General features: G+C 60.4%; 1 protein-coding gene across 2 annotated transcripts in view; it reads right to left on the bottom strand.

The window, feature by feature from the left end:
- The window catches only part of STRN4 (striatin 4), a 24,846-nt gene continuing 2,815 nt past the window's right edge, over positions 1-22,031 (bottom strand). Inside the window, exons 2-18 of one of the 2 annotated variants that reach the window (XM_043435406.1) lie at positions 17,516-17,619; positions 16,967-17,040; positions 15,966-16,044; positions 13,725-13,922; positions 11,520-11,661; positions 8,100-8,259; positions 7,443-7,556; positions 6,986-7,080; positions 5,058-5,233; positions 4,924-4,971; positions 4,433-4,554; positions 3,210-3,380; positions 2,923-3,063; positions 2,377-2,475; positions 2,110-2,196; positions 1,167-1,405; positions 1-940 (exon numbers count right to left, since the gene is read on the bottom strand). In XM_043435406.1, the coding sequence (XP_043291341.1) occupies positions 1,236-1,405; positions 2,110-2,196; positions 2,377-2,475; positions 2,923-3,063; positions 3,210-3,380; positions 4,433-4,554; positions 4,924-4,971; positions 5,058-5,233; positions 6,986-7,080; positions 7,443-7,556; positions 8,100-8,259; positions 11,520-11,661; positions 13,725-13,922; positions 15,966-16,044; positions 16,967-17,040; positions 17,516-17,619 (1,980 nt within the window). In that variant the 3' untranslated portion in view covers positions 1-940; positions 1,167-1,235. Of the gene's footprint in view, positions 941-1,166; positions 1,406-2,109; positions 2,197-2,376; positions 2,476-2,922; positions 3,064-3,209; positions 3,381-4,432; positions 4,555-4,923; positions 4,972-5,057; positions 5,234-6,985; positions 7,102-7,442; positions 7,557-8,099; positions 8,260-11,519; positions 11,662-13,724; positions 13,923-15,965; positions 16,045-16,966; positions 17,041-17,515; positions 17,620-22,031 lie in introns of both variants that reach the window. The other variant, XM_043435405.1, reaches the window with a different exon arrangement.

A 22,031-nucleotide genomic window follows, 5' to 3' on the forward strand; every position in this document is an offset into this window, starting at 1 on the left:
TCTTACTCCAAAGGGTTTATTGAGACAAGTTTCACGTACAAGTCAGGGCAGAGGGGATGGGACTTATAAACAGGAACCTGGGAGGGGGGCCTGGGGGCACAGGGTGGAACCCAAAACAGAGTGAAATAAATAGAGGAAGAGAGTGAAGGGTCAGGAGTGGAAACGGACAGACTATCACACAGTGATAACAACATGGGGGAAGGGGGCTCCATTAAAATCCCATTTATTTATACAGATATACAGGGAGTTACGGGGGGCCCAGGGGACCCCACTCCACCCTCCATGCCCTGCGGAGGGGCAAGAGAAGGCTATCTCTCCCCCCATGGGTGACCCCATGGGGGTTTGGGGGGCTGCCCTTGGAGGAGTGTTGGGGGAGGTAGGGTCGGGTGCTCCCCCGAGGGCATCACCTGCTCCCCAGGCAGTTACTGGCCCTGGCGGCTCTGGGTAGTGTCTGGAAAGCTGTGCTGAGGGAACTGGAGGGGAGGGGGATTACTGGGCACGCTGGTGGCGGGGGGAAGAGGCCCCCGCAGGGAGGACGATCTGGCCTGCAGCTGGCTCCAGGGCCCCAGCAGACCCAGAGCAGGGGCATAGGGGGGCCTCCCGCTCGGCTCCCACCTGGGGCCAGGGAGGTGGAGAGGAGCGGTCAGGGGTTCCAAAAGAGAACCCGGCACCTTCTGGCGTCTTGGAAAAGTTGAGCCCCACAGACACCCAGCCATGGATGTGCGGCTCCCGAGAAGGAGGCTCAGAGACCTGGCGTGGGTGTCAGGGTGAAGGGAAAACTCCCAGAGACCATGCTGGAGGGCGATTCCTGAAGGAGGCCGCGCCCGGCGGGAGGCCGTGGGAAGGGCCTCCTGGGGAGAGGGCCAATAGCACCACCAGGCCCCAAGGCAGGCAGGAGGCAGCCAGGCCTCGGGGCCTCCAGACCAAGGCCGGGAGTCACCTGTGGGAGACAGAGGGGAGGGGAGGCTGGACCACAATCTCCAGGGTGCCAGAGGTCAGGCAGCTCCAGCCCCTCCTCTGAACGCCTGGGGCGACCCTGGTAATTCTCGCAGGGCATCCCAGCTAGGGAATTGGGATTTGGCACCCTCTGGAAATGCCAGGCGGGAGTGAGGGTGCCGGGGGCTTCTGCCCTCCCAACCCAAGCCTCCATCCCTCCATCCCCTCACCTCAGTGCCACTGCCCGGCCCCGCCCCCCCAGCCAGCGTGGTGGCCTGGGCTGGGGGGCCAGGTGGGCATCATACGAAGACCTTGGCCAGGGCGTCGGCGCCCGCGCTGGCGATGAGGGCCTTGCTGGGGTGGCAGGCAACCGCGTGGATGGCCTCCTCATGCTTCTTGCGGTGGGCCGTGATCTCCTGAACGCACGTCTTGTTGTCCAGGCTCCACAGACGCAGCGAGCAGTCATGGCCTGTGCGGGTGCAGGAGCAGGAGAGGCTGTCGCCCAGCAGCTCTGGGTCCTCCAGCTCCCTGCCCAGAACCGCCTCCCGAATCCGGCCGTCTTGGAGACAGCTGAACGGTCCTGGCCACCCCGCCCTCTGCCACCCACCATGGCTCATGCCTTTGTGCGTGCACTCGTTTGCTGACATCCCGGCGCAGGGTGGGCTCTGGTCAGGCCAGCACACCCCATTCACCCCCCTGGGGAGTTTCAGCCCCTTCTCCATCTGCCCGAGTCCCAGCCATGCCATAGAGGAGCAGCCCTGCGGTCACTGGGCTTGGTGTCTTTATCCACAAACGGCAGGTGCCCTAACTGCTAACACGTCTTGTGGGGACTGAGAGTCAGACAGGCCTGAAAGTCAATTCCTGCAACCCGCTGGGCTGTGACCAAGTGAAGTGACTTCTCTAGGCCCAGTTTCCACGTGTGTGCAATGGGGGCTGCAGTACCAACATCATTCAAATGCAACGGGGCCATGTGGGAGCACACCTACTGTGGCTCCCGTGTTGTCCCCACCCCCGTGACCACTCTAACCAGCCACAGAGGGGCTCCTGACCCCTGCTCGGACAGCACTCCCACCAGCACCCCAGCCTCAGAGAGCCCCCAAGCACTCTTCTCCCACTCCTGCAGGGAAGGGCACGCGCCCTCACTCCTGAGGGGCCAGGAGGCTCCCAGCTTACTTCCTGACATCAGGAAGACGCCATTGGGGTCCACGGCGAGGCAGGTGACCGCGTCCAGGTGGGCGACCATGGAGTGCACCAATTTCCCTGCAGGGAGAGAGGGTGGGCGACAGGTTCCTTTTCCACTCTGCACCCAGCCTGGAAAGGTGCAGGGGTTAGCGGGGACACAGCCTCCAAGGTGGACCCTGGGAGGTCTCCATCTGAGCCGGGCTGACCCCTGCCCCTCACCAGCACAGGTGAGCGGGGCCTGGGGAGGCTGGGCCTCACCTGTGCGGTTGTCCAGGAAACGGATGCCTCTGTCGTCATGGGCGGTGATTGTGAGGGGCTGGCTGGGGTGACTCACCACCTGGTTGATCTGGGTTGGGCCTGAAAAGGAGAAAGAGCAGAAATCAAGGGGGAAAGAATCAGGAAGACCAGGAGGGACAAAGGTGAGAGGAGAGCCGCCATCCCACCCCCGTCCTCTGCCGAGACGTCAAACAGGGCTGGGCCCCTGGCCGCTCCCTCCCGGGCCCAGGGCTTCTCCATCTGTGCTGTGGCCCTGGGGCGAGCAGGAGGGGTGACGACCGTGAAGGCGGTGCTTCTGCTCCACCAGGCGGCCCACAGGAGAGTCCCCGGGGATGTCTCTCCCCCAGCCCTCCGGAGCTGTCCATAAAGGCACAGTGACTGGGACTCGATCTCCGTCCTGCTCGGAGCCCTGGAGAGGGCAGAGCAGCCACCATCCACTGACTGGGCAATAGGAGAAAGAAGTCCCAGGAGAAACTGGGGCCCTGGAAGCATTCAGACCTCAGCCCCTGGCCCTGGGCTCCCCCTTACCGCTGTTCCCCCGGGAGTCCAGCGTGAGGAGGGCACTGCCAGCCTCCAGGTCATACAGGACGGTGTCGCCAGAATGGAAGGAGGCCACGATGTGGGCAGGCTCGGTGCTGGTGAAGGCCACTGAGGTGGGGGTCCCGTGATCTGAAGGCGGAGGGGACAGAAGGCTGCCAACAGCCCCGCTCCTGCCCTGTGGCGGGAAGCCTAGGCCCCTGTCAGGAGTCACCCTCCTCCGGGGGCCTCCACCCCAGGTGTCACGGCCCCCCATGGCCCCACGCCCCGCCCCTCACCGCTGGCTGTGGAGAAGGTGCAGAGGCAGGTGGGGCTGCTGCTGCTGGGGTCCCAGATGCGGACGGTGCCATCGGCAGAGCAGGAGGCCAGGCGCTGGGAGGCTGGACTGAAGGCCAGGCCCCACACCGCGTCCCCGTGGCCCTCCAGGACGTGGCTCAACATGCTCGGGTCTGGGCCAGCCGGAGGGAGGAGAGGGCTGCATCAGGGCCACGGCCCCGCTCCAGCTCGGACAGCCCGGGAGCGCCGGCTCTGCCGAGTCACCCCCCAGTCCTCGTGCCCTCAGAGCTGCTCAGGCTCTGACCGCGGGCCAGCTGTTCTCTGAAGGTTTCAGGCTTTCAACACCCCCAGAGTGGAAGCTCCAGAGGGAGGGATTATCTGGCTCCCTGCCCTTCCCCCAGGCCCATGACAGTGCCTGGCACAAAGCCCTGTTTGGGACGTACCTTTTAAGACTCAGTTAAGGGAACAAGGACCGAGACTTCTGCAGCCTGGCCCCTGGAGTCAGCCCTACCCTCCGTCCCCGCGGTCTTTTCTTGCCCACTCTCTCCTCCAAAGCCCTCTGGTTGTTCCCACCACGGCCTCCCTGATCACTCGGGTCCATGTGGGGTGCTCTGGCTGGGCCCTGCTGACACCCAACGTGTGACAGCCTGCCAGGCGAACAGCAGACACTGCCTGGGGCTGACCCCTGACCTTTGACAGGGTGAGACAATCCTGAGAGGAGACACAGATCCCCAAACTCTGCCCCAACACGCTGCAGCATGGAGCCAGGTGTGTGATCAAAAGCATTATCAAAAGAGGTGTCAGAGGACAGGCACACGGACACTGAACAAAGGGGACGGTCTGCTCACCTCTCCACCTGATATTAGACCCTGCAGCCCGGCCCAGCTAGCGTCTCCACCTCCCTTGCCCTGCCTCCTCCGCTCGACCACGCAGATGCAGGCAGAGACCAGAGTGCTGCCAGGGCCCACCACGCCTTCCCCTGGTTTGTCCCAGAGCTCCACCCGAGTGAGCTGCTCTGCACCGCTCACCCATCGCGCCCTTGCCGCCTCGTCTCATCTGACCCTCGGTCACGTGCTGAATCTCCCGGGCCCAGGCTTCACCAGAGTGGGAGCCCTTGGCGTTCCCTCCCGAATTCTTCAAGTATGAAGCCTGGGTGCTGAGGAACCAAGAGGCCCCCGGGGGCAGGTGGGTGGGGGAAAGGAAAACGGGAGGGAGCTGTCCTCACCGTAACCGTCGTAGGGGTCCATGTTGAGGTCTGGAATCTTCCAGCTATGGATGCGGGCGTCTGCCCCACCACTGTAACAGTATTCACTGTGGCTGCCCATGGCCACGGCCAACACGGGGCCCCTGGAGGATACGGAGGTGGGGTGAAGGGGGGGACCAGACACTCTGGGCTCGCCTCCTCCTCTCAACGGGACCTGAGGGTGTACCACTAGCGTATTTCAAGGCTGCTGAAAAGGAACCCAGCAGCTGGACCACTGGTTGGGCCACCCAGGCTAGCTGCTCGTCCCCAGCCTCCCCCCTTCTCTAAAGGCTGTGCCGAGAACCAGCTGTGGAGCACTGGAAGCCTGCACGCCCTCCGGAGCAGGGCAGGGTATGTGCAGAGGGCCACGGGGACCTGGAGCCTTTTGGCCACCCTGCCGTCTGCCCTGGCTCCCAGGATGGCAGTGAGCGGACCAGGGGCAGGCTGCCACGGGGGCAGGGGCATTTCCCTACCTGTGAGCCCGGAAGGCGTGGATAGGCTCCACATCTAGTGCGGCGTTCCTGTAGATAGGCAGAGGAGACGGGAGTGACCCTGCGCCCCCATGCCTGGATGCCCCCACCCTCCACCCCGGGGCTGCGGCCCTCACTTCTTGGCCGTGACTGCCTTCTGGAGGTTCCAGAGCTTCAGCGTGCCGTCCTCGGAAGCGGTGAGCAAAGCCGACTGGCTGTGATGGAAAGCCAGGGAGCGGATGCCGTCGTAGTGGGAGCGGAGAGTGAACTTGGGGTTCCAGGTCTTCTTGAAGGCATCTTTGCTGTCAGACAGCTGGGGTGGGGGAGCTGCCTCAGGGTCTGCCCATCCCGGCCGGTGGTCCCCATACCCAGCCCCACATGGAGCCGCGTGTGGCACACAGGAGCCTCTGGCCCAGGCCGGACCGCTTCCTTCTCGCCGCACGCAGTGCCCCCTCACTCGCTCAGCGAGTTCCTGCAGTACGCAGGGCCCATGCTAGCTTCTGAGGAGGCAATGGTGAGCCCAAGCCCGGGGGTGTCCCCGTTCAAAAGAGCCTGGGGGAGATGTCAGAGATCATCTCCACTGCAGAGACGATCAACAAGCAGTGCCATGAATTTCAGATGCACGGAGAGAAGGTGCCGGGCAGCCCGTCCTCCTCTGTGCGGGTCAGTAAGGCTTTCCTGGGGAGCTGACACGTGACCAGCACGTTATAGGTAAATGAAGGGGAGAGAGTGCGGAAACGGAATGTGCCAAGTCCCCAAGGCAGAGGGAGCGAAGGCGGATCTTGAGCTGAGAGGAGGCCAGGGGCGCAGCAAGTGAGGGAGAGCAGCAGGGAAGGAGGCCTAGAGGGCTGGCCCACACTCAGGAACCTGCTGCTCCTTCTCAGGGACGGGGGCCCCTCGGGAGGGTTTAGAGCCGTGACTACTCCACAGCGGGGGTGCTGGACTGAGGAAGAGGAGAGTGGCTGCAGAGAGAGGCGGGAGGAGGTCCCAGGGGAAGTCTCCCGGGGAGTGGAGCAGGGGACCAGCACATGCAGCAGGGAGAGACCAGGGAGCAGCGTCCACAGGCCTCTGGGGGAAGAGTCCCCAAGACACCACAGAGGGCCTGATGGACCATGGTGTCCCTCTCGAGGTGGGGGGCTCGGGGAGGGCCCCTGGGGAAAGGAGACGGGCAGACTGTCAGGCAAGCCTCAGTGCCCTGCCCTAAGGTGAGGTGCACCCCGACAGACCCCTACATCTGGGCTCTGTCCCTTGAGGTCATCGCTTCTGCCAGTTGTTCAGGACTAGAAGGTCTACCCCCTCAAGCACATGCAGCCCCCCGGGGGGGGCATGTCTTCATTTCATTTTGGGGGAGCAGAAGAACCCTGCATCTTCCTGCTCAGACTCTCCCAACCCGCCCCCGCCACCCTCCCAGAGTGCCTAACCTGGCTGAGATCACCAACCACCTGGAGTCTCGCTGGAAGCTGCGCTGAGTGTCCTACCACAGGAACAAGCTCACACGCACCCACTTCAGAGATGCCCAGAGAGCCAGTGGCCTGGCCACAGATCTCAGGTTCAGGACACTGGCCCTGTCTTTCTGCATTCCAGCTCCTCTGCCCCGCCAGCCTCCACTCATACCAGATCAGCCTGATTTTTTTTGTGTGTGACTGGAGGTCACCTTCCCGTCCACAATCCCCGCCTCCTGCACAGACTCCTACCCGTTCTGCCCCACCCCAAAGGCACCTGCTGCCTCTGATGCTGTATTCGGACTCAGCATCCCTTTGCCCCTGCTTCGCGCCCATAGTGGGTCCTGGATTTAAGCTGCAGGAAGCCTGGGGTGGGAGGGAGCACTGCGGAGAGGAGGAGCCTGGCAGTGAATGAAACCCAGGCTTCGGTGACCCCGTCCAGTCCCAGCGCCTGCCTGCATCAGCATCCCTGTGACACAGCGTGAGCTGGCGAACGATCGCACATCGTCCTGCTGCGTGAGGGGCTGGGTGCAGGCAGGCACCCGGCCAGAGCTCAGCCAGTCCCAGCACTGCGCCGGATGCCTGGGGGGGCCCGAGAGGGGTGGGGCACCCCAAGGACTTACATCACAGCTGAGGTCGTTGTCGTTGGTGACGGTGAGATCTGCCAAGTCCCCCAGGCTCACCTCCCCGCCCCCGATAGTGTCCATGATGAAAACGTCTGAGGAGAAGCCAAAGGAACCTGGTAGGGGGAGGGGAGGGAGGGGGCAGAGAGGGGCCGGGAGAGAGAGAGAGAGACAGAGAGAGGCGGAGAGAGGTGAGAAGGGAGACAGAGAGGCAGGGAGAGAACAAGATCAAGAATCACAGCTGGAAAGAAAGAGACAGGGAGAGCCAGACAGACAGACAGGGCAGGACAGACAAAAAGAGGGAGATAGAGATAGACAGGCGAACTTTTGGGACAAGGAGGCTGCAGACCAGAGGCTGGGCCTCGACCCTGAGGACACAGAAGCCCGGGGCTTAGCTCTGCAGCCTCCCTCTGCCGTGGGCTCCTCAGGACTGGGCCAGGGTGCAGGGGCCGCTTACCTTCGTGGGGCCGGGGCTGGGGGGTGCCAGGAGGTGGGCCGGTCACTTTGGGGGGCAGCCCATCCACATCCCGAAGGTCAGCCAAGATCCCCTGGAGTTTGACCCGCCGGCTTTCTGCAGGCACAGGGCGCAGGCGGGCAGGCGTCACTAACTGGCCACTCAGCCACGTGGGGAGGGTGCTATCCTGCCACTGTGGGGGCGCCGGGGAGCCCTGGGCTCCAAGTGGGGGTGGGGGACAGGCAGAGGAGACAGACGGAGAGGGGACCCTGCATGGCCTCAGTCCCCCGTCATCCTACGTGACCCCAGGGGCCTCAGAGCTCAGAGTCACAGGACAGGAAGCGCTGCCCCCTGCCTCCCCCGCCCTGGGTCTGCATCCTGTTCCCCCTCCCCATCCCCCCAGGTCCACCAACTGGCCAGGGGTGAAGGGCTGGAGGCCCTGCCTCAGGAAGAGCTGGGCCTGCCTGTGACCCCCTGAGATTTTCCAGGGAAGGGGAGAGGGCCTGGCCACAGCGATGCAGCCTCCGGCTCTCCGGAGCCACTCTCCCCTTAGGAAGTATATCCGTCCGGTGGGGACCCTGGGGCAGGAAGCAGCTGCAGGCTGCAGGCGGCAGTGTGCGCCCACGGTGAGGAAGGCCGGTTAGGAAACCCCCAACTCACCCAGTTCATGGTGGGTCCCCTCTCCAGCACATCGCCTTGGGTCCGGAGAGCCCTCCCCATCCTCTCCTGAGCCCAGGAAATCAAACTCGTTGATGGCATCCTCTGAGTCGTCCTCCTCGTCTTCGTCCTCCATCTCAGGAACCAGGGCCTTGGATGGCAGCTGGGGCGTGGAGACCACCAGAGAGAGGTCAGGGCCCAGCCCACTTGGTCTCAAAGAGCAGAAAAACCAGGGTTCCTGGCCAGCCCCAGTCCCACACCCTGACGCCGTGCTCCCCCTACTGGAAGCCCTCAGGGCTGCACCTCTCTAGGGCTCCTGGGCCGTGCCAGCCCCCAAGCCTGGCTCTGGAGACCCTTTTTGCTGCTGCCTGCCGTGACCCCCACACAGGGCCCTCCTCCTCTCGCTCAGGCTGTTCCTGCTCCCCCGTGCCCTGCCTCCCAGCCCAGTACACTTCTCAGGAACAAACGTCAGATAATATGACAACCTGTTTCGGGGGCGAGGGAAGCTATATTTGGGTGTATGGGTATACGGGCGTGGAAGGAGACACTACAAAGTGAGATCAGATCCGTGGATACAACAGTAATGACGATGAACACTTACCATGGTGCCGGCCTCTCTGGGTTACTTAGTGCACTGACTCAGCTTCGCATATATGATTTCACAATCCCACGAACAGTTATCACTCTTCTAATTATTACTCCCATATTACAGATTAAGGAAACTGAGGCTGAGCAGAATGAAGCCCCTTGCCCCAGGTCCAAGCCACTCCACATACATCAAAGACAAGCTTTGGGCTGTGAGGCTACCTGGGGGTCTCCAAGTCTTCCTGGTAACCTCCTATACTGGCTGCATTTTTGTTTTCTTATTTAACAAGCAGGAGCTACTTTTAGAATGAGAAAACACCCCAGTTCTTCCTTTCTGAGAAACAGAACGCTGGGTGAGTGAATACAGAGTCTGAGTTTTCCCACACTTGGCCGTAACCAGGGCTGAGAACCAAATGCTCTCATTTTCCTCAGTCCACAAGCTTGGAGCCCATCCCAGGCCTGTGAACGGAGGGGCAGCATCGCGCCTGCGTCTCCCCTCATGAGGTGACATCTCACACGTAGTCCGTTAGCCTCCCGGTTCCTAAGCACCACTATGTTTAACATCAAGTGCCGTCCAGGAGGCACTTCAGAGACTGCACTTACGTCGCTTAAAGAGTTTCAGAGTTTTCAAAGACCGTTTGGATAGGAGTTCTGCTTTCAGTGCTGGCTTAGGATACAGCTCGCCCTCAGCACTGGGACTCTGGGACCAGTGGACTCAAACACCACCTCTTCCAGGAAGTCTTCCCCCTCCTCAGTGTCCCCAGCTTGGGCCCTGCTTCAGTCAGGCTGCGAATTCCTCCGGGGCTCGGGTGACTCCATCCCAGAGGCTCAGCACCCCAAGCTGGGTCTCAAGGGTACGGACATGGAGGTGGCTGCGCTAGGGCATTTTGAGGGGCCAGCCTCTGGCCTGTGTGGGAGGAGGGGGATGGGATGTGACTGCCTTCCCCTTCCTTTCTGGGAGAAGACCTAGGGTCAAGGTTCAGACGGCCTGCCCAGAGAGACGATGGTAGGGCTCAGTCCCTGAGACGGGCCTTGCTTCTCTTTCACCTCCTGGGACCGTCGGTGCCACGCGCCTGCCTGGTGTGAACTCATTTATTTTATTTTTCAAACATACAGATTTTACTTATTCATTCATTTTTGGCTCTGCCATGTGGTGGCTTATGGGATCACAGTTCCCTGACCTGGGACTGAACCTGGGCCGCAGCAGTGAAAGCGCCGGGTCCTAACCACTGGACCACCAGGGAACTCCCAGGACTCATTTTAATGAATTCCTCAACAACTCAGAAACAAGACTACCAATCTCTGAGGCTGACACCATGACAAAGAGAATCACGTGTCCCTGGTTATAGAGCCAGGCCAGTGGCCACTCTGGGAGGCACTCATGGGTGGGTCTCCTGAATCGCGGTCTGGTTACTGAAGGTCAGCTGGTGGAGACAGAGGCCTGGGGAAGCGTGAGACCCTGCACAGTGAACTGCCTGACGGGGCGTGTGGGACCGCCGCAGGGAGCACGCAAGCATTTCTAACAGGAGCGCAGGGCAGAGGGCAGGTTTCCCAGAGGGGGCTGAGGGAGACCTGAGAAAGGAGTGGAAATCCACCAGGGGGCAGGAGGGACCAGGCGTTCTGGACTCGGAGACACCCTGCTCTTCCTGGAACCCCAAGGCCAGCGCTCCGGCTCCGGGCGCTCCGGTCCCCTCAGCGCACTCTCTGAGCACCGGACCCTGCGCTGAGCCATGGTGGGGGCCCTGGATACAGAGTGGAGGCCGGGGCAGGCCGGACACCAGACAGGGAGGACCCAGGGTGGTCCCGGTCAGAATCGGGCAGCCGGTAGGAGATTCCTGACCTTCTAGGGAGAAGGGGAGCAAGGGCGAATCAGAGAAGGCTTCCTGGAGAAGGGGGTGTCTGAGGCGGGTCTGAGGAGGGAGGGCTGGAGTTCGGGTGGGAAGAGACGGTCAAGGAAAGCCCCCGAGGCTGTCTCCTCTCCCACAGGCCCCCCTTCATGGGTGCGTGTCCCTGCCTGTGACTACCTATAAGCCCACTGCTGGCCACAAGCTCCTTCCTGCAGGGACCAGACCTCTGTGTCTCCATGTCCTTGCTGCCAGCACAGAGCCTGGCCCAAGAGGTCTACACTGACAGGTGAGACCAGGCCCCGCCTAAGGACAGTGCCATCAGGATGGCAAGAGCACTGGGCTCTGGCAGTTCAGGAGCAGGGGTGAAACGTGGTGGGAGCCCAACCTCCAGGCCAAGGTGAGAAGACCTGGACTCTCCCGCCACCTTGTAAGCAGTGTCCCTGGGCCTGGGTCCGGCCACCAGCAGACTGGACACTCGCATCCTACAAAGTGCCCCCCAGAGCTCCCCAACCTGACTCCAGGCTAAGCTGGCAGCTCGGCCACATCCCCTAAGGGTGCTGGGGAGGGAACAGAAAAGACCCACACAGCCCCTGGCTTGGGGAGCTCACAGTCTACTGCAGGAGACAGCCGGGGGCGCGTCAGAACATTTCCAAGTCCCACTGTGGTTGGGCTGGCGGGAAGGAGAACGCGCCATGAGAGGGCATCTTGGGGCTGGCCTGGCCTGGTGATTCAGAAAGGCCACTTGGAAACATCAGAGCCCAACGAGGGAATGTGGAGAGAACGATGAGGGTACAGTTGGAGAAAGGGTTGCCCTGACAAAAAAGACCAAGGCGCTTCGAAAGGGACCAGAGGCCACAGCACGGCTGGACAGGAGACGGGGACGTGGGGAAGGGATGGACCAGTCCTCAGAGGAGCCCGAGAACGCCCCCGGAGGCCCTCTGCATGCAGGGGGGTCCTCCTGCATAGGGGCCCCCCGGACTCGTGCCCTCACCTTCACGCGCTGCTTCTTGTGCTGCACGCTGTCCAGCTCGTCGTCCTCGTCACTGTCCTCGTCCTCGCAGTTCTGCAGGAAGGGGATCTGCTCCAGCACTGAGCCGCCCAAGCGTTCTTTGCCGTCCTTGCCGGCCGCATTCCTGCCCAGGACAGGGGGGCAGAGGGGCTGTCAGTCCTGCCAGACGACAAAGCTCGGCTGGGAGTGCGCGGAGGCTGGGGGGCAGGAGCCTGACCCCAGAGGAGCCTTGACTGTGACCCCGCACAGGGCTTGGAGCCCAGCCTCGGCCAGGCGCACCCCGGTTGGACCCCTCACTGAGCTCTGACCCTCCCCCAGTTCCAGACCAGCCCCCGACCCTGACCACACGTCCCCTGCGTGTGCCGAGTCAGACAGAGAGCTGGTCACCAGATCGCCGCTGACTCTGCAGCCCTCATCCCCACGGCCGAACCACATGCACACAGGGCAGGGAGTGGCAGGGACACACCCGGCGACAGCAAAGTGGGACCGGACCGGTCAGCCCGGGACTGCTCGGGCCCCTCACGGCCTGCGCCCTCCCCACGCCAGACGGCACCGCCTGTCCACCTTCGGGCCTGCTGTTGAGTGGCTCCCTGGGGATGACAAGTTTGAGCCAAGGAGGTCATTTGCCACCAAACGTGACTTGAGGGCAGAATTTGAAGTTCAGATAAATGCGGACGGCCTCCCAAAAGGAGGCTACCACCGGACTGATGCTCCAAGCGTCCTTGTCAGCTGCCCGGGAGGACAGGTGCCACTCGGTAGAGACCCCACAGCCCTCACTTCCCAGCCTCCCTGCTCAGGCTTTCGTCCCCCACGCGAGCTGCCTCCGCCCAGCCCCCTGCTCCTCTGGGGGCCTCCACACGTGGCATGGGCTCCTTCCTTGGCGCCATCTCTGCGCCCTCTGCCTCAGTGACTGCCCAGCCCCGTGGTTTTCAAGCCCACCTGTGTGCTGGTGAACTGGAGATACAGTCATGAGTCAAGCGCTGCCCCTACCCTAGCCACGGGGCTCCCAGAGACCTCGCACACTCCCCTCATTCTGAATGGCCCCCCTGAAGCCCCCCACTCATCTCCTCCATCTGGGTCAGCACTGCTCCCAGCTGCTCAGACCCCACCCTCCAGTCACCCCAGTTGCTTTGCCACTCCCCCCACAGCCAGTCCTTTCATTATCACCAGCTCCCGCTGAAAACCTGCTGAGAAGCGGACCGGCCTCACCCCTCCACTGCTGACGTCCACCGTCTCTGGCCTGGACGTCTCTAGGAGTCTCCGACCGGCCCTCCCTGCTCCCAGCCCGGCCCTCAGTCCGCCTCTCCATCTCAAAGAAGACCAAGATGATGTCACACCCTGGCTCAAAACCACAAGCCCATCTCTAAGCTCCTTATCGTGGCCCGTGAGGCCCACTGTGATTGGACTCCTGAGATTTCAGCCTCACCACAGACCACGCACCACTCTGCCTGCTCCTGGGCGTGCCGGCCCCTCCTGTCCTGGACCCTTTACCGAGGACACTCCCCTCCCGGCTACTTGGCTGGCTCGGCCTCCACGCCACGCAGTTCTCTGCCCAAACGTCATCCTGTCCTAAGCAGTCCTGCTTCTCCCATCGCCCTTTTTCTCTTAAATTAAGATTTTTTTTTTCTTTTTTGATGTAGATTGTTTTAAAAGTCTTTACTGACTTTGTTATAATATTGCGTCTGTTTTATGTTCGGGCTTTTGGCCACGAGGCATGCAGGATCTTAGCTCTCGACCTGGGAAAGTCTTAACCACTGGACCGCAGCGAAGTCCCTTCCCACTGCCTTCTCACTGCCTTTCATAGACCTCCTCACATCATCAGCGATTTATTTTCTGACAAACAACCGATGAGAGAATGAGCAAGGGAGAGCTCCTGGGGGGCAGTGACCACGTGTCGTGCTACGCCCCCCAGATCCCCCAGGGACTTGGCGTTTGCTGGGGAGCGTGCAGGCTGGCGCCTCGGGCGGGGCCGGGCCGGAGGGGAGCTGCGGAGCGCAGCAGCATGGAGGTGACGCCAGGGGAGGGCCACCCAGGGGGACCCAGGACAGAACCTGCACATTCCACAAGGGACAGAGGGTTCCGGAGCAGAGGAACCCACGATTCACTCCAGAAGGACGCGACTCCAGATCATGGACTGGCCTCATGGGGGGTGGGGTGGGGGGACACCCTCCAGACCCCAGGGCTCACCTCTTGATCTGCTCCTCGATCTGTTTCACCAGCAGCGACTCCCCACCGCTGAGCCCCCCGGGGGCCGGCGGGGCCCTGGGGCCCCCTTCGCTGGGCTCGGCGGCCCCGTTGAGCTCTAATGAGCGGCCCAGCAGGGAGCGCACACGCTTGGACCGCATGTCCAGGATGGTGTCGGTGTAGCCGACCTCTTCCAGGTACCTGCGGGGAGGCGGAACCAGGACAGGTCTGCAGGGGAGGCGGAACCTGGGTGGGTCAGGCGCCACATGGCTTCTTTCTATACTGCAGGGGCAGATGTGAATTGGGCCAGCCTTTTTGGAGAAGCAACTGAAGACAACACACCCAAATCTCACATAAGCGTTCCCCTGACCCTGCTGCTTCCCCTTCGAGACTACTCCCGGTGGAAGCCTTCTATGTGGGTATCGTGCTGTCGCAGACGCTTACAGAGACAGTGTACATCTGGGGGACCTAAAGGCAGGGGCCGACCCACACTTCTGCTGACGAGGACTGCAGAAGTAGATGTCTGGTGGGACACCAGCCACAGGATAAACAAGGCAGAGTGCCAAGTGCTCAGTGGCGACTGACCCCTTGCGAGCCCGTGGACTGTAGCCTGCCAGACTCCTCTGTCCAAGAATACTGAAGCAGGGTGCCATCCCTTCTCCGGGGGATCTTCCCGACCCACGGATCAAACCCGTGTCTCTTAACAGCTCCTGCATTGCAGGCGGATTCTTTACCACTGAGCCACCTGGGAAGCCCAAAGAGGAGAGGGCCATGCTAAATAAATAGCACAACAGAAATTGTAAGTTAAGTGTTCCTTACAATTCAAGTGTTTGTTAAAAAGAAAAAAAAACAAGGCGCCCCTAAGGATAGACCACACAAAAACACACATTTGTATCACGCCCCGCACCAGGCCTAGAAAGAAACACACTGAGCTTCAGAGCAGTGACCTCTTCTGCAGAACGAGTTCAGGGAGGTCAGCAGGAACTTCCGTCATTTATTCTCCACACAAGCACTTACCACCACCATGATTACAAAACCTGAAGCCAGCTGAGACTGGCCCAAATGTCTAAAAAAAGGGAACAAAATTCAACTATAGGTATCTGTGGCTTCAAAACACTGGAGACAGGAGTCCCTGGCTGGTCCTCAGGGGGCGCCCGCAGAACCTTTTCTGTTGACCGTGACCCTGGCGCTTGGGCAACAGCAGACACAGCATCTGGGGCATGCGCATGTATGTCTGAGGCTCCCCTGCCCCCACCACCAGGGAGAGGTGCGGAGGGGGAGCTGGGCTCTGGGGATGGGTTCCTAAGATCACATGTCAGACCCTCCGCTTATTAGCTGGGACCTTCTGCAGCCCTCTCTGAACCTCGTTTTTTCATCTGTGAAAATGAGGGGAACACTAGCAGTTACACTGCCTAGGGATTTACATGAGGAATCCTGGAGCACCAGGCGTTTTAGCCCAGTGCCAGGCACATAACAGGTACCTGGCAGGCGTTGCCTGGGACAATCCTTCTGTCATCACTGTTTGCATGCCCTTTAAGCTAGCAACTGCAACTACACTCTCCGACGTTTAGCGTAAGGAAATCAAGGATACGGACAAATAACTTCCTGGTGTTTGTCACACTGTCTATTAAAAAACTGCCTTCAACAAAATACACAAGAAGAGACTGGCCACAGGAAGTTACGACTATCCACGTAACATACGATTACTTAGGTCTTGAAATGATGCAACAGAACTAATTTATGCGGAGAAATGTTCACAACACGTAACAAAAGCAATGCCTTATGAAAGAATGCAAAGGGGGAACCCCCGCTTTTATAAAACACACACACACACACACACAAATACATATATACAGAAGAGAAAGCCTGTATGTCAAAATGTTTACAGGGGCATGAAATTCCCTGGGTGGTGGAATGATGGGTGATTTTTGTTCTTTTCTGTGTTTTCCTGTTTCCCAAGTTTTCTAAAACACATATATCTCTTTAATTAAAAACAAAAGAAATTTAACTATCCCTTGGGTGGGGGGAAAAAAGGCACATGGGATTGCCTTCCAAGCGTGGGGGTCCCCCAGGGCTGCCTCCTCCCAGGCTTCCTGTGCTCCACCCCACAGGGGGACGGGCCCTCCCGGCTGTGGCCAGCAGGGATCCTGAGAGCTCACGGTCCCCAGTGGGGCAGGAAGGACTGTGGCGTCCCCGGGCTTATCTCCCCGGCCCAGCCTCCGCCCTGGCCCGGCGTGCACTCACTGTCGGAGAAGCTGCCGCCCCTCCTTCCACACCAACGGGCTGTTCTCCAGGGTGACCGACTCCACGGGGCCATTGGAGACTGCGGGGTGGAGAGAAAGGAGGCGGGCTGTCTCGAGGGCACCACCCAGGCGCCCACCACCTCCTCCACCGGCCCTGTCCTCACCCTCAAACCCAAATCAGTCACTGCGGAGCCACCTGCTGAGAGGGCCTGGAGCCTCCCTCTCCCCCTGCCCTCCTCCTCTCTAGTCTCTTTGGGTCACTCCCCAGACCGTCCCCGGACTGTCTTCAGACTCTGTCCTGCTATTTCCCCACACAGGAAACGGGCTGGGCTCTGAGCAAATAGGCAGACGACCGTGGCCCAGGCCGCCCCGGCCGCTTCCCGGCTATGTGGCTTGAGCAGGTCGGTTTACTTCTCTGAGCCTCAGTTTCCTCATCTGAGAAACAAAGTTAACAGCCACAGCACCCACCTCCTGGGACTGCTGTAAGGACTGAATGAGGCAGCCTGTTTACTTTCCTCATCGAGTATTTATCGGGCATCCATTATGTGGCCAGCTAGGTGCCTGGACTGTATCAGTCAACACAGACCCCTGTCCTTGTGGAAGGCACTCTGGTCGGCATCCGACAAGAACGGTTGCCGTCAGCCTCACCTTGTGAACACACCACACTCTTCCACGTCTCCGCGCTCCTGGACCCCCCTCCCTCCACCTGGAACACCCTCCCTACTTCCCCGATGGTGAACTGATGCCTCTTTCTAGGAGCTCCGACCCTCAGGGGCCTCGTGTGTCTGCCTCAGACAGACAGAGGGACAGCGGACAGGACTCCCAGGCCTCCCCCGCCCCCTGCCCCGCACAGGAGGGCACCAACAGTGAGACGTGACCCCTCCCGGTCCCGGCCACGCCTGCTCTCCGTGGAGCTGGGAGACTTGGGGGTCCATCTCTGCTCTGTCACGCTCGGTTTGCAGGGGGTGGGCACGCGGGGAGGATCAGGCTGGCGGTGCGTACCTGGTTCCGACAGTTCTGGCTTCTTCTCCCCCTGGTTCAGGTCTGTCCCGAATTTCAGTTTATGGTATTTGGCCCTAAAAGGTCAAATGATGAACGAATGAGAGGAACCGAAGCGTTGGCTGGGCCAGCCCTCGCCTCCAGAATCCCAGAGCCAGGGTTCTCGCTCTCCTCCGCCCTGCCCGACTGGGAAGCAGCCGTGGCGGAGGCGGCGGTACAGATGGCACTGTGGCGAGCCCGCTGCTGGGAGCTGGGCACACAGGGCTGCCGTCCCAGCTCTGAGTCCTTGAAGAAGTCCTCTCCCTCCAAAAGCCTCACCTGAACCCATCGGGCCCCTGGAAGGCAGGGATGAGACGAGGACTGTGTGGCTCCTCCCACATGGTGGGTCGCTGCCATGATGAAGCCGTTGCTCGCGGTCTGCCCTGAACCCCACCCACGAGGTCCTGTTCTGCCCCCCTCTCCTGGACCGTGCGGTACTGACTGATGGAGGAGAGGATGCTCCCAGGGGCTCGACCCCTGAAGGCAGGCAGGCCGGGGCATGGCGGGGCTCACCTCTCCTGCTTCAGTGCGTATTCCAGCATCTTAATCCGCCGCACCAGGTCCGTCTTGAGATTCTCCTGCCCCTTCCTCTCTCCCTGGAGGAAGGCTACCTGAGCCTGTGGGCGGACAGAAGGGGATGATAGATGGCAGAGCTCAGGCTCACTGACCTGTGTCCCTCACTCGCTCGGGGACAAGCAGCTCCAGCCCCCCCATCCCCTCCCACCCCAGGGACACACAGCAGCCACTTCTTCAAGCGTGGAGACCCCCAGCCAGGGTTCAGCGGAGCAGTGAGAGGGCGGCTGGATCTGCTTCCCTGTCACCCGTAATGAAACAACTGAAGAGAGACAGACTGGGGACAGCTTGGGGCTCCCATGGCCCCCACCTTTGGGGAGAAGGTGGGGGCGGTAGGTATTAAGAGCCCTGGGCGCCTCCTCCCCCACCCCCGGGCAGGCGCTGTCCCCAGGGTTGTTGGGGGAGGTGGCATGGCCCTGTTCAACCAGAGCTTCTGTCTCTGGTGGGTGTGGGAAGCTGCTTCTGGAGTTTAGGGACAGGAGTGGGTAGCTCGGCTCGGCTTGGCTCCCGCTGCAATGCAACAGCTTTGCCACCCGACCTCCACGGTGGGGATCGACCGTCCTGCTGGAGTCGGCCCAGAGGAAGGGAGACGTGCCACAGACATGACCCCGGGCCCCTGCCAACCACTTCACACCGTCTGCTGGCCTGGGCTGCCCCCATCTGCTCTGGCCCGTCAACAGGCCTTTTGGAGACACCAACGGCCTTCGAGGCAGGCTCCTGGCCCCCGACCATGCTCTGGAAGCCCAGTGCCAGAGCCCTGAGCACCGCGCTCCTCCCCGGCTTCCCCTCCAGCGCTCCTCTGACCCTGGCTGGGACCGCCTGAGCTTCAGGCCTGGCTTGGCCACTTCCGCGAGGCACAATCTTACACGGGTCGTCAGCCCTCTCTGAGCCTCCACTTCCCCTTCCAGAAAATGGGGCTCCTGAGAGTGCCTGCCCCTCACGTGTTAAGTTGTTCTCAGTCCAAAGCCTGGCACAGATGAAGGGCTAACAAATGCCAGCTCCCACCTCTTGTTATTTTTATTCTCTCAAAATACTTAATTATTTGGCTGTGTTGGGTCTCAGTTCTGGCATGCAGGCATGCAGGATCTTTCCTTGTGGTCCACAGGCTTCTCTTGTGGGCTTAGCTGCCTCGCTGCATATAGAATCCTAGTTCCCCGACCAGCGATCAAACTGGCATCCTCTGCTTTAGAAGGCAGATTCTGAACCACTGGACCACCAGGGAAGTCCCGGGGCCCAGTTCTTCACAGGAGCTAGGATGCCTGAGACCACGGAGCAGAGGGGTCTGTGGCTGTCAGGCCTCCTTCTCCCCCCGCCCCAGGCAGCTGCATCGTGCTGGAGCTGACCCTCACACAGCACGTGCTTGCTGGAGAACTTCCGCAGCTCCCTCAAGAGCCCCCAGACACCTCTGCCAGGCGGTGAACATTCCCAAAGCCTTGCTCCAGGACTGTCCGCCGTTGGTGGCCTCTCAGATGCCCGTGAACACACTTCCTCCTCGCCCTGGGGCTCGAAGCGCCCTGACCTCCCTGCCCCTGGCACTTGTGCCCCACACAGCCCTGTGCCCAAACGCCTCCCATCGCCTGCCGCCTGCTCCAGGGACCAGGTCTCTCCCTCAGGTCAGCAGAGATTCAGATGTGGGCTGAGTACTGCTGAGCACTGGCCTGGGGAAAAGGCACACTCAGACACCGCTGGCGGGGCCACAAACTCACAAACCCCTCCAGCGGGCCATCTGGCCACATCCACAAACATGTTAAATACACATTCCTTTTGTCCTAGCAGTTCCACTTCTAAGGAGTTTACCCCATAAGTATAACTGCAAAGGTAGACTTCTTTCCTTTGCATGTGTTAATGCACAACAAAAGTATCTTTCATTCACCCCACAAATATTTACTATGTATCAGATACAATCGTGGACACAGGACTGAATAAGATGAAGTTCCTACTTTAGAGGAGGGTGTGGGACCAGCAGTGAACAAATAAATACCTGTCGCAGGTGTGCTATGGAAAATAAACCTCACCTGTCCACTGAGAGAAAGGGACTCCTCCCAAAACTTCTTTTCCCTGCACTTTATTTTTTTTTTTCCCCTGCACTTTAAATCAACACGTATGTACATAAACACCTAAGGCCAGACAGGCAGACACACACGTGATCAATATCTCGGGAGTCTGAATTTATGTCCTTCGTGGATCTTCTCAGCCACCCAAATCAACGCTGTCCTGAGTGAGTTTTAGAAGGTGAGCAGAGTGGTGGAGAAGACGAGGTTGATCACCAAACACACGCCCGAGGTCCCCATCTCCCTGTGCCCTCACCTCTCTGGGCTTCCATCCACAAGTTTCTGCTGCCAGGTGCCTGCCCCGCCTGCTGAGGCCACAGGCCTTCCCCCCTGGACACTGCCCACCCGTGATGGGACAGGTTCAGGGTGCGGGGCTGGCGGAGTAACAGAGAAGATGAGCGCCTCCTGCCCCCACAGAGCCCTCAGTCCAGGACACGGGCCGGGCACGAGCAGCCACAGCTAACACACGACTCGACTCGGACCCCAGGAAGGGAGCAGAGGGGGTTGGGGAGGAGGGACACCCATGTGAAGAAGTGACAGTTCAGCTGAGACCTGAGCCTGCTTAGCAGGCAGCCAGGGGTGGAGCGCGCAGCTGGTGGAGAAAGGCAGACTCTATAAAGGCTGGTATGGCTCCATGCGAGAATGTGTAAAAGGGTTAGTGAGGGAAGTTAGAGAAGCTTGTTGGCCTGACAAAGAATCACAGACCATGCAGACAAGTTTGAAATCCACCCTAAGAGCACAGGGGAAGCTATGGAAGGGTTTTTTCAGCAGGCCAGAGACATCATCAAACCTACATCATCCGGAGGTAATTCCGCAAGCTGCGACGTGGAGAAATGATAGCTCGGGGGCAGGGTGGGGGGCAGGAAGAGGGCCCAGCTAAAGGCCCAGAAACCAGTCACAGAACGAGGCAGATCCCAGGGAGAAACGACAGGGCCTCCAACTAGGAACAGGCAGGGGGTGAGGTGTGGGTTGAGGGTACTAAGGAGGTGACCCTCACCTGTGGGGGAAGAAAGTGGAGTGGGAGAAGCAGGGTCCAGAGTCACACCCAGACCTCGCACCTGCTCACCCCACAATGGGCCCCCCTGCTCCACAGCAAGCCCTGAGCGCCCATCGAATGATGATGCGAGAACATCACTCTGCGCTGTGGGCCCCTTCCCAGTTCTTCCGGAAAAGAAAAGAGAAGGAGGACCAGAAGACACGTGGGTGAAGTGTCCTGAGCTGGTGGAATGCTGCAGAGAGGGGAAGCGCTGCGGGCCTGGCCCTCCCACCCTGCACACACCAGTGGTCATGGCCATGGCTGCCGGGTCTGGCAGGTAAGGCCAGGATCTGGAAGTTCTCTACCCAACCACCACCTCCACCCACTGCCACTGAGACAGGGCGGCTGCCTCTCCTCCGGCTGTTCCCTCGCCATCCAGGCGGCACGGGAGGAACCTGGCTATCTCAGTCCTCCTGGGAGTGCTTGCTGACTCTCCCCCTCCCAAGCTTTCTGTCCCGCCCCTCCCAGTCCCTTCAGTCCCATCTGGCCCTGTGTCTCCGGCACTCCACTCCCTCCTCCCCAGGCTCTGGCAGGGCTGAGTCCCTGTGGATCCCTCAGAGCCCCTTGTGAGGCTGGCGGGGGGTGGAGGGAACCAGCCCCCCATCTTCTCCACCTGCAGCAGTGAACTCACTGTCCCTGCTCGCCCCTCCATGTCCAGTCAGACGCCCCCACCCCCGAGGTTCCTCTTGTCCTCAGAAAAGCTCGCTGCCCTTTGCAGAAGTGCCACAGCCACACCACTGAAACCTCAACTGCGTGTGAACCCCTGTAACCCCTGCGCAAACCAGCCTTCTCTGTTAGCCTGAAGTTTCTGAAGGGCAGAAACCTCACCACCTCCTTCTCAGAATCCCAAGATGCCAGCTCCCTGCTCCCATCTTCCGGGCGCCTCCTGACAGGACCTCCCAAGAAGTTGCCTTTTCTGCCATTCCCCCACACTGATTGTCTGGTGCCAGGAGCAGCTGCACGAAGAAGCTATTTGGAGAAGAAGTATTCAGGGTTTATGGGGAAAATCTGACGCAGTCCAGGCCTTGAAGGCTCTCGCGGGAGAAGTCACACCTCTCTAAGTGATAAGTGCTCAAGTAAAAGTGTATAAAAAGAGGTGCTGCTTCGGGGAGTGTAAATGTGGGACAACTTGGCAGAACCAATCACCAGTTTATAAACACGTCTATTCTACCACCCCACCTGTTTATTCTGCTGTACACTCACACGGGAGGGAATACGAGGACAGTCCCTGCAGCCACTTCCAATGGGCAAAAACCGGAAACTACCTAAAAATCCATTAAGGGGACACAAACTAAATGAGCGATGGTGCAAACACCCGCAGAATGTTGTTTTCAAAAATAATAAGCGCTCTGTGTGGTCATATGAAAGA

The sequence above is a fragment of the Cervus canadensis genome, chromosome 18 (assembly GCF_019320065.1).
Source record: "Cervus canadensis isolate Bull #8, Minnesota chromosome 18, ASM1932006v1, whole genome shotgun sequence".
In the NCBI taxonomy this organism is placed as follows: domain Eukaryota; kingdom Metazoa; phylum Chordata; class Mammalia; order Artiodactyla; family Cervidae; genus Cervus; species Cervus canadensis.